The 11695-nt window shown below is 48.9% G+C and overlaps 1 protein-coding gene across 4 annotated transcripts; it reads right to left on the reverse strand.

Moving 5' to 3' along the window:
- Nucleotides 1-9631: 9631 nt before the first annotated feature.
- Nucleotides 9632-10918, reverse strand: LOC123049712 (uncharacterized). Of its 4 annotated transcripts, XM_044472599.1 has the most exons (5): nt 10772-10881; nt 10501-10575; nt 10167-10256; nt 9882-10080; nt 9632-9812 (listed from the first exon to the last, which is right to left on the reverse strand). In XM_044472599.1, exons 3-4 carry the CDS (start codon nt 10234-10236, stop codon nt 9890-9892), a joined length of 261 nt encoding a protein of 86 aa, XP_044328534.1. In that variant the 5' UTR covers nt 10237-10256; nt 10501-10575; nt 10772-10881; the 3' UTR covers nt 9632-9812; nt 9882-9889. The 4 variants fall into 4 exon arrangements, with proteins under 4 accessions (XP_044328534.1, XP_044328532.1, XP_044328531.1 ...); XM_044472597.1 differs by lacking the exon at nt 10501-10575 and having other exon boundaries at nt 9632-9800; nt 10772-10918; XM_044472596.1 differs by lacking the exon at nt 10501-10575 and having other exon boundaries at nt 10772-10918.
- Nucleotides 10919-11695: the final 777 nt, after the last annotated feature.

An 11695-nucleotide genomic window follows, 5' to 3' on the forward strand; every position in this document is an offset into this window, starting at 1 on the left:
TCAAACGTCACAACGTAACTGGGTGATTATAAAGATGCTCTACATGTGTCTCCGAAGGTGTTTATTGAGTTGGCATAGATCGAGATTAGGATTTGTACTCCATCGGAGAGGTATCTCTGGGCCCTCTCGGTAATGCACATCACTATAAGCCTTGCAAACACTGTGACTAATGAGTTAGTTGCGGGATGTTGCATTACGGAACAAGTAAATAGACTGGCCGGTAATGAGACTGAACTAGGTATTGAGATACCGACGATCGAATCTCGGGCAAGTAACATACCGATGACAAAGGGAACAACGTATGTTGTTATGCGGTTTGACCGATAAAGATCTTCGTAGAATATGTAGGAGCCAATATGAGCATCCAGGTTCCGCTATTGGTTATTGACCGGAGATGAGTCTCGGTCATGTCTAGATAGTTCTCGAACCCGTAAGAGCCGCACGCTTAACGTTCGATGACGATCAGTATTATGAGTTTATGTGTTTGATGTACTGAAGGTAGTTCGGAGTCCAGGATATGATCACGGACATGGCGAGGAGTCTCGAAATGGTCGAGACATAAAGATCAATATATTGGAAGGCTATGTTTCGACACCGGAATGGTTCCGAATGAGTTCGGGCATTTTTCGGAGTACCGGGAGGTTACCGGAACCCCCCCCGGGGAGTCAATGGGCCTTATTGGGCCTTAGTGGGAGAGAGGAGGAGGGCGCGCCCCGTCCCAAGCCCAATCCGAATTGGGTGCCCCCCCCCCCCCCCGCTTTCCTTTCTCCTTCTCCCTCTTCCTTCTTCTCCTACTCCAACTAGGGAAAGGGGGGAAACCTACTCCTACTCGGAGTAGGACTCCCCCCTTGGGCGCGCCCTATGACGGCCGGCCCTCCCCTCCTCCACTCCTTTATATACGGGGGATGGGGGCACCCCATAGACACACAAGTTGATAGTTGTCTTAGCCGTGTGCGGCGCCGCCCTCCACAGATTTCCCCTCGGTCATATCGTTGTAGTGCTTAGGCGAACCCTGCGTCGGTAACTTCATCATCACCGTCATCACGCCGTCGTGCTGACGAAACTCTCCCTCGGCCTCAACTGGATAAAGAGTACGAGGGTCGTCACCGAGCTGAACGTGTGCAGATCGCGGAGGTGCCGTGCGTTCGTTACTTGGATCGGTTGGATCGCGAAGACGTTCGACTACATCAACCGCGTGACTAAACGCTTCCGCTTTCGATCTACGAGGGTACATAGACACACTCTCCCCTTTCGTTGCTATGCATCTCCTAGGTAGATCTTGCGTGATCGTAGGATTTTTTTTAAAATATTGCGTTCCCCAACAGTGCATCTGTTGCATGGCAATCCCTACTCACTCACATTGATATCTATTGATGGGCATCTTCATAGCTCGTTGATACGCCTAGTGATGTGAGACTATCTCCTTTTTTTGTCTTCTCCACAACCACCATATACTATTCAACCTATAGTGCTATATCCATGGCTCATGCTCATGTATTGCGTGAAAGTTGAAAAAGTTTGAGAACATCAAAAGTATGAAACAATTGCTTGGCTTGTCATCGGGGTTATGCATGATTTAATACTTTGTCTGATGAAGATGGAACATAGCCAGACTATATGATTTTGTAGGGATAACTTTCTCTGGCCATGTTATTTTGAGAAGACACAATTGCTTTATTAGTATGCTTGAAGTATTATAGTCTTTATGTCAATATTAAACTTTTGTTTTGAATCTTATGGATCTGAATATTCATGCCAAAATAAAGAAAATTACATGGATAAATATGTTAGGTAGCATTCCACTTCAAAATTTCTGTTTTTATCATTTACCTACTCGAGGACGAGCAGGAGTTAAGCTTGGGGATGCTTGACACGTCTCCAACGTATCTATAATTTTTGATTGTTCCATGCTATTGTATTATCTGTTTTTGATGTTTTATATGCATTAATTGCTATTTTATATATTTTTTGGACTAACTTATTAACTCAGAGCCCAGTGCCAGTTATTTTCTTGTTTTTGAGTTTTACAGAAAAGGAATATCAAATAAAGTCCAAACAGAATAAAACTTTACGATGATTTTTTTGGACCAGAAGACACATGTAGGACTTGGAGAGGAAGGCAGAAGTCCCGAGGGCTCCACAAGCCCTCATGGCGCGCCCTAGGGGGGCGCCCCTGGCTTGTGGGCCCCACGGGAGTCCCCCAACCCTAATCTTTGGCCTATAAATTCAGAAATATTTCCAAACGACCAGAAGCGTCAACCAAAATACTTTTCCGCCGCCGTAACCTTCTGTACCCGTGATATCCCATCTTGGGGCCTTTTCTAGCACCCTGCCGGAGGGATTCGATCACGGAGGGCTTCTACATCAACTCTATTGCCCTTCCGATGAAGCGTGAGTAGTTTACCGCAGACCTACGGGTCCATAGCTAGTAGCTAGATGGCTTCTTCTCTCTCTTTAATCCTCAATGCCATGTTCTCCTCGATGTTCTTAGAGATCTATCCGATGTAATCTTATTTTGCGGTGTGTTTTTCGAGATCCAACGAATTGTGGATTTATGATTAGATTATCTATGAATATTATTTGAATCTTCTCTGAATTCTTATATGCATGATTTTATATCTTTGTATTTCTCTTCGAATTATCAGTTTGGTTTGGCCAACTAGATTGGTTTTTCTTGCAATGGGAGAGGTGCTTAGTTTTGGGTTCAATCTTGCGGTGTCCTCACCCAGTGACAAAGTAGGGGTAGTGAGGCACATATTTGTATTGTTGCCATCAAGGGTAAAAAGATGGGGTTTTCATCATATTGCTTTAGTTTATCCCTCTACATCATGTCATCTTGCTTAAGGCGTTACTCCGTTCTTATGAACTTAATACTCTAGATGCATGCTGGATAGCGGTCGATATGTGGAGTAATAGTAGTAGATGCAGGTAGGAGTCGATCTACTTGACACGGACGTGATTCCTATATTTATAATCATTTCCTTGGATATCGTCATAACTTTGCGCTTTTCTATCAATTGCTTGACAGTAATTTGTTCACCCACCGTATTATTTGCCTTCAACAGAGAAGCCTCTAGTGAAATCTATGGCCCTCGGGTCTATTTTCCGTCATATATTTTCAGATCTATGAATTAAAAATACCAAAAATATCTTGCTGCAATTTATTTACTTTTATTTTGTTTTACGTTTTAGTAATCTCTTATATCCATCTCTATCAGATCTCCCCTTTGCAAGTGACCGTGAAGGGATTGACAACCCCTTTATCGTGTTGGGTGCAAGTGTTTGATTGTTTGTTCAGGTGCATAGATTGGGTACTTGCTTGTATCTGCTACTGGATTGATACCTTGGTTCTTAACTAAGGGAAACACTTATCTCTACTTTGTTGCATCACTCTTTCCTCTTCAAGGAAAAACCAACGCAAGCTCAAGAAGTAGCAGCGCCCGGCAATGTGGGACAAAAATTTGGGTGCACCGATGAGAGAGGACGAAGCTTCGGTCACTGCAGGTGGGACCGCTACGACCTGCAACAGGGCGGGCGGACGCTCCCGGACGCCCTCATATCCGGCCCATTTTTGTGCTGGATGTGAGGGGTGCCGGTCAGCCCGGCTGCCGAGCATTTGAGGCCCGTTCGAGGCATCTATCTGGGTCAATTTTTTATGATCGTTCAGTGACCGGGCAGGCCACTCGGACGTTTAAGACGGGTTTAGGGCGCCTAGATATTGATGCTCTAGCTATCTAGAATGCCAAAACTTGGCCATGTCACCAAGTGTGATCTCCGTGCAGGCCGCAAAGATATCCCTAGCACTCCGCGAAACAGAAAGGGTTGTACCAACCCATGGCTGAGCCATTTTGATGGAAAGGGTCGTACGAACCCATGGCAGGGCCATTTTGATGCAATGAAGCGGGAGAAAAATACATCACCTTAGAGCATCTTTAGATGGTCTCCTAGAAAATTGAGGAGTAGACCATCGAGTAAAGTTAATGGAGTAAAAATTTACTCGTCTATAGCTGGTCGGACCTTGCCGTTCTCCTAAACTTAGTAGAGTAAAAAATTGCATAAGTTTTTTATCCTAGCCACATAAACTTCAACACTTAAACAATATATCATCAAGAATTTAGATTTTTAAAAATAAACATGCATTATTAACCGTTAACAAGCAAATAGTTTCATGGACCGAGTTCAAATTAAAACATGCATGGTTCATCTTCTTCGGCCAACTCCTCTTCAGCCACCTCCTCTTGTTGACCCCACACTGAATCGTAATTGAAGTCATCTAGCCCAAGCGTATGGGACGCCTCTAAATTCACCAAGAATTCAGCCGTGTTCCATCTCCGCATTATGACAACAACATCAACAAACTCCATCATCATCAGCTACCAACAATCAGCGCAAAAAACATCGGCCGAAATGATGTAGGCATTTCATCGAGTACTTGGCAGCCGCAAACATTTTTGTCGGTTGTGGCGGCCGGACGCGCCGAAGCAGTGGTAGTAGCGGTGGCCGGAGACGCCGCACAAGCCACCACACAGGGGTGAGGGGCCAGAGTGGCCTTCTTTTTCTTGTTCGCGGCCTCCTCGATGAGGGGCGACGTTGCGACCGCCTATTTCTTAGCTCTCTTGTCACTGGAGGGAGCAACGGGAGGGCGTTCTACTATCGCCGGAGAGGCAATTGCCACCCCACCGGCCTTGGCAACAGCAGCCACCACCGGTGTGGCGGGTCGGATAAGATTTTTAACCCTCAACCATTTTTCAACGCGGGCGGCGGCGCGGGGGTGGTTTTCGATGATGACGCGCCGGCGACGGTGAAGGGTCTTGGCCACCCTTCCGGCGATGGCGGCGGTCACAGGTGGTGATTGGGGCGGGTGGGGAGCCGGCGGCAGGAAAAGTGGAGCCGCATGGGCAGGAGAAGAGGGAAGGGAGAAGTTTACTCGAACGCGCGGGGGGGGGGGGACAAGTGTTTTTAGGCGCCATGTTGGGAATTTTGATGGAGGGATAAAATTTTTACTCCCTTATCAGATTTGGTACTTCATTTAGATCTGGTTTAGTGGGGTAAACTAGAAATTTTACTCCGTTGTAAGTAGCTTTTTAGGGATCGGCTAGAGGTTCTTACGCCAACTCCAACGCATGACCCCAAATGGTCCGCCCGCGTCCCTTTGGGGGTAAACGGACAAAGCAAGCCCTCCAACGTGCGGCCGCAAACGGACCATCGTACGTTTTCTGTCCGCTTTCGACCCATTCCCGACCCAAATTTGAGCCGAGTTTGCGGCCGAACGGACAGCACGCGGACGGGCGGGACGCGCGCCCCTGTCCTCCCCTTGCTCGGCCGCAAGTGGTACAGGCGACCACTTTCCCTCCCTTTCCTCCAAAACCCTCCCGCGCCCTGCCCTTTACTCTCCCGCGCCCTGCCCTCCACTCTCCCGCGCCCCTGGCCTTCCCCTCCCTCCATCCACCATGGCCAACGAGGCGAATCCCGACGACCCACCACTGGTCGCCCGCCCCGTTGCAAAGAAAAAGAAGCCTGTGTGGTCGGAGCTCACGCCGGAGGAGGCCTCCAAGCTCGATGGCGAATCGGCCAAGAGGAGGAACCGGCGAACTGTCGCGGCGGAGAAGAAGGCCGCCGCCGAGTACGCTGTTGAGTGTTTGTTGGGGAACGCAATAATTTCAAAAAAAATCCTACGCACACGCAAGATCCATCTAGGTGATGCATAGCAACGAGCGGGAGAGTGTGTCCACGTACCCTCGTAGACCGAAAGCGGAAGCGTTTTATCAACACAGTTGATGTAGCCGTACGTCTTCACGATCTGACCGATCCTAGCACCGAACGTACGGCACCTCCGTGTTCAGCACACGTTTAGCCTGATGACGTCCCTCGTACTCTTGATCCAGTTGAGGCCGAGGGAGAGTTCCGTCAGCATGACGGCGTGGCGACGGTGATGATGAAGTTACCGACGCAGGGCTTCGCCTAAGCACTACGACGATATGACCGAGGTGTGTAACTGTGAAGGGGGGCACCGCACACGGCTAAGAGCTTGTTTGTTGTGTCTTTGGGGTGTCCCCTGCCCACGTATATAAAGGAGGGAGGAGGAGGAGGCCGGCCCTAGAGGGGGCGCGCCAAGTGTGGGGAGTCCTACTAGGACTTCCAAGTCCTAGTAGGATTCCCCTTTTCCTTTCCGGAGTAGGAAAGAAGAAAGAGGGAAAGAGAGAGGGAGTAGGAAAGGGCAAGGGGGGCGCCGCCCCCTTTCCCCTAGTCCAATTCGCACCCATGGGGACGTGCGCCTCCTTCCCTTTGGCATGCCTCCTCTATCCCCGTATGGCCCAATAAGGCTCAATACTTCTCCCGGCGAATTCCCGTAACTCTCCCGTACTCCGAAAAATACCCGAATCACTCGGAACCTTTCCGATGTCTGAATATAGCCTTCCGATATATCGATCTTTACCTCTCGACCATTTCGAGACTATTCATCATGTCCCCGATCTCATCCGGGACTCCGAACAAACTTCGGTCATCAAATCACATAACTCATAATACAAATTGTCATCGAATGTTAAGCGTGTGGACCCTACATGTTCGAGAACTATGTAGACATGACCGAGACACACCTCCGGTCAATAACCAATAGCAGAACCTGAATGCTCATATTGACTCCTACATATTCTACGAAGATCTTTATCGGTCAAACCGCATAACAACATATGTTGTTCCCTTTGTCATCGGTATGTTACTTGCCCGAGATTCGATTGTCAATATCTTAATACGTAGTTCAATCTCATTACCGGAAAATCTCTTTACTCGTTCCGTAATGCATCATCCCGCAACTAACTCATTAGTCACAATGCTTGCAAGGCTTATAGTGATGTGCATTACCGAGAGGGCCCAGAGATACCTCTTGATACACTGAGTGACAAATCCTAATCTCGATCTATGCCAACTCAACAAACACCATTGGAGACACCTGTAGAGTATGTTTATAATCACCCAGTTACGTTGTGACGTTTGATAGAACACAAGGTGTTCCTCCGGTATTCGGGAGTTGCATAATCTCATAGTCTAAGGAACATGTATAAGTCATGAAGAAAGCAGTAGCAATGAAATTGTAACAATCATAGTGCTAAGCTAACAAATGGGTCTTATCCATCACATCATTCTCTAATGATGTGATCCCGTTCATCAAATGACAACACATGTCTATGGGTAGGAAACTTAACCATCTTTGATTAACGAGCTAGTCAAGTAGAGGCATACTAGGGACACTCTATTTGTCTATGTATTCACACATGTACTAAGTTCCCGGTTAATACAATTCTAGCATGAATAATAAACATTTATCATGAAATAAGGAAATAAATAATAACTTTATTATTGCCTCTAGGGCATATTTCCTTCAGCGTTCCCTGCAGCGTGCATTGCAGCACCAGGCAGACATCGACGACAAAGTCCATCGTCTCCAAGGTGCACACCCTCCTCATGTTGGGTATGGGCCGCCCCATGCCGGCCAATCTCTCGGCCGCTGCCATGGCCATGGCCAGCACAGGCTCCTTGGCGCATCCTCCATCGCAGCACCGTTCCCCAAGCTCGTCCGTGACACACGAGACGCCGGATGTTCGTGCTTCGCCGCCCACGGCCATGAGCAGACGTGATTCTCTACGTCGCCGGACTGCGTCGTGGTCGATCCGACCACGCCCGCGGGCGTCATCGACCTCAACATCACGCCGGGGTACAGTGGCGCTGGCCATTGTGAAGACGGCGTACAAAGGAAGCAGCCCCGGTCGTTCGCTTCGGCTCACATGGCCGGCGCCCGCAAGCTGTTCGACGAAATGCCACCGCCGACGCAGACAACGACGGTTGACGACCCTTACTACGCCTCGTTCATGCAGAACGAAATCTTCGAGGGCCATGGTGAGGCCTTCCACGTCGACGGACAAGAGCAAGCTTTTGATCCCAACGCGGCCCAAAGCCAGGGCGACCGTGGTACCTATGATGACACTCAGTTCGCCGGCCATGATGATGGTGATGAGGACGACCATGGCAACTCGTGGCATGAAGATGATGACTTGTATTGTGAAGATGAAGAAGAAGAGCTCGACATTTCCTCGGAGCCATTGTTGTTCATCGAAGAGCTCACCCAAAAGGCCGAAGCACAAAAGAGGAGGAAAAGCATTCGCACGGGATCATATAGCCAAGCTGAGGACACTTTGATTTGCAAGAGCTGGAAGAAAATCGGCCAAGATCCAATCAAAGGTGCTGAGCAAAAAGAAGCCATCTTTTGGACAAGAGTTCACAAGAACTTCATGAGCGAAGAAAGTTTGCCCCCTACCAATTCACATGCACCCGTGACATCAATTCAATCCAAAAAAGGTGGGGATTCATCCTACAAGAGTGCAACAAATAGTGTCGCGCTTGAGAGCGTCAAAGCCCATCCCGTGAGCGGCCTAGGCCTTGGTGACTTGGTATGAACCTCTCGCTTTTTCATCATGCGTCCATTCATGTTGTCATGCCATTTTAGTTTCATGCATTTGTACGCCCTTTCATGTTACAATTGTGGCCGCATGTTTGATTGTGTAGGCATTTCCAATCTTTGGAAGCCTTCAAGGCCCGGCACAAAGACAAGTCATTCACTCTCACGCATTGTTAGGTGCTCATCAAAGATTGCCCCAAGTTCAAGGACCAATACAATGCTCTTAAGAAGAAGAGAGGAGAGAAGGCGGCCGTGGCTGATGAGGAAGACATGCTGAAGAGGCCGAGGGGCAAGACAAGCTCGAAGGCCGACGAGAATCGTGATGCGTCTTCTATACAGCCTTGCAAGAAATTTGGAGAATATGATGAGCCAAAAGAAAGTGCGGGAGCAAAGGGGGAGCAAAGGGAAGAAGGAGCAAATGAAGATATACCTACATCTTCAAACGAAGAAGCTTGATATGAAGGAGGCCGTGAAAAAGAGGAAGCTCGACATCGAGGAGGCCGCTCAACTCAAGAAGCTAGAGATCGAGACCACCAATGCCGACACAAAAGCCAAGGAGGTGGCACTGGCGTTGATGAGCGTCGACAAGAACAACCTGTCACCGGAGAGGAAGGCTTGGTTCGCGAACCGGCAGAACGGCAGAAGGAGATGTTCACCCGCGATGGCCTGAACTAGGTGAGACCTCGGCCGCGATGGCGGTCCTTTTTAAAGGCTGGCTTTATTGTCGGCGACAAAACTTGTCCATTTTAAAGGCTGGCTCGTGTGCCGGCCACTGGTTTTGTTGCCAGCGTGAAACATGTCATTTTTGAAAGCTGGCTCCTGTGCCGACCGCTGGCTTTGTTGCCGGCATAAGACTATAGGCCACCGGCTGTGTTGTCAGCCGGAGTGAACTAGTGCGACCTGCGGTCGCGGTATGGTTTCTCACGTTTGCATGCACACGGACATGATGCGGCCAAAGATGCGGCCGGGCGTTAGGCGCCCGTCCGACGCAAACCCAAATCCAGGCGGACACGACCCAATTGTCATCCTCAAAAGGATGAAATCCAGGCTCTGTTTGGGTCGCGCGTTAGAGTTGGCCTTACCGTCTGCGTTGTTGGAGCTATTCTGACACGTTTGCTCCAACTTGTAAACGAGCCCATATGGATTCACAAGAAAATAAAACGTTGCACAGCGACAGACTTTGAAATTCGTTCAGTCTGAAAAGTTGTCACACAAGACTACTACATTATTCAGATTTCGTAGTACTTGCCAGACTACTACAGCAACATGATGTCTACAACCTCTGACTATATACACGGCCAGGCTCCCAAAAGTAACCAACTCAGCGATCAAACAAGCAAGCCCCCTGCACAGAATTCTGTATTTTATGTCACTGTGGCATCATTGCGGAAAAACAGAGAAGAGCATGGGCAACATCTGCACATACCTGGCGACTCATTTGCTGTCCTCATCACTAGAAGAAGTCTGAAAAAGCGAGAGCGCGATCAAGGGGCCTAGAACCGGTGGCAAAGGAGGCGGCCGGCTGAAAGCGACGAGGGGCTCGACGTTTTCATCCTTTGGGAGGGCAGATTCAGTAGGGCTGATCTCCTTCTCGTGCTTCTTGGGAGTGGTAATCGTCATCACCCCTGTTCAACACAAGGTAAACCGAGACACCGACAGCTGATTCTTGAAATTCTCAAGCAAAGCAAACTGAAGGTGGATGCTGACATACTTGCGAGTCCATTGCCAGGTTTGATTTGTCTGGTTGCGGTTTCAACTAGAGACCTCGCGCTTCCCCTCATGGAATCGGTGTGCTAGCTGCCTGCACGGTTTACTCAAAGGACAGATTCACGGGAATAAGCATGCAAGAAGTAGATCAGCAAAGTTACATGAGCTAGAATAACCTTGCAAAGAAATTCAGAATGGAACAAGACACGAGCAAAATTTTGTTGGCGCGAAGAACGGTTTTTTTTCTTGGATTTCACAAATCAAGCCATAAATCGTCGCACCAACAGAAGTATAGAACCATGAATTCATCCAAGTACGTACAGTAATAGAGTACTAACTTGGTTGTCACACAGATATGTTCCAAGGGCCGATTTTAGAAGAGAAGAAGAAACGATCGATCGCGCCATCCCTTCCTAAATATGCCGGTTTATCATTTCCGTGCGAGGAGACCACACATATGCATATGCGCAAGAACAAGAGAGATCTCAGATAAGAAATCCCCGGCAGGAGATACGCAGGTGGGATGCACACAATATTCGGGATCTACGAGAGCACGGATGTGGAGAACACAGGCTGCCACTCAAATCGCGAAGGATCGAGTAATCGTACCTCGATTTCGTTGCGCAGGACTGACTGATTTTGGGAGTCGAATGATGCCGTGCCTTTGGTTATTATGTCGGTCTCTCAGTTTATGGAGTATTGGCGAAACATCTGGAAATTTCTCAGAGCAACCCAGAACCATCATCTTTTACCTGGCAGACCATATAGAGGGCCAAAACTTATCTACATTGACGGGCCTCCTCATCTTGGATGGTTTGAAATGGGCCAACGGCCCGATCTGGCGGTGGAACTGTGGACGGCCGTAGCCCCTATACACACGGTCTGGTTCCACGGTTGCAGGTCCAAACCATGGATTTTTTCTATAAAAAAAAGGTCCAAACCATGGATTACCCCTTGCGGGGAAGTCCAGGTCATTTTTAGTGGCCTGAGAGCATGTGCGTTCAGCAGTTGTCACATGTCGCGTGATGGACGTCCTTTCTAAATTTTATTTTTTCTATTTCTTTTACGTGTTTCGGGGTTTTGGATGGATTTTTTCTGTTTCTTTTTTTTTTGTTTTTTGGCTTTTCGGTTTTCGCCTGGTCCTAACATCCACGGTGAACCTGGCGTGCTGCTACCACCAGCTGTTGATGAAGCTTTTCCCCTCCTATGCAAAAAAAAGATGGGTGGGAGCGCCCTGTATGGAGGATGCCATGGACGAAGGTGCTACTTTGTCGTGGTCGTAGTCGTGGCTGTTGTTGCCGCTGTCGTGGCCATGGTGGTGATGCGCGGGAGAAGACACTTGATGGCGGGGAGAGCGGGCGCGAGGAAGAGGCGTTGGAGCTTTTGCTTCTGTGTGTCGACAGGGGATCTTCTCCACCGGTCCAAGTAGCCGCGACGGCCGCGGCCAGCTGCTAGGAGCGCATGTACGTGTCGCCGCATCCTGCACCACCTGCCTCTCGTGTAGGATGACACCGCCTCCCTCGCGCCTCCACC

Source organism: Triticum aestivum, chromosome 2D, assembly GCF_018294505.1.
Source record: "Triticum aestivum cultivar Chinese Spring chromosome 2D, IWGSC CS RefSeq v2.1, whole genome shotgun sequence".
NCBI classification, from domain to species: Eukaryota; Viridiplantae; Streptophyta; class Magnoliopsida; order Poales; family Poaceae; genus Triticum; species Triticum aestivum.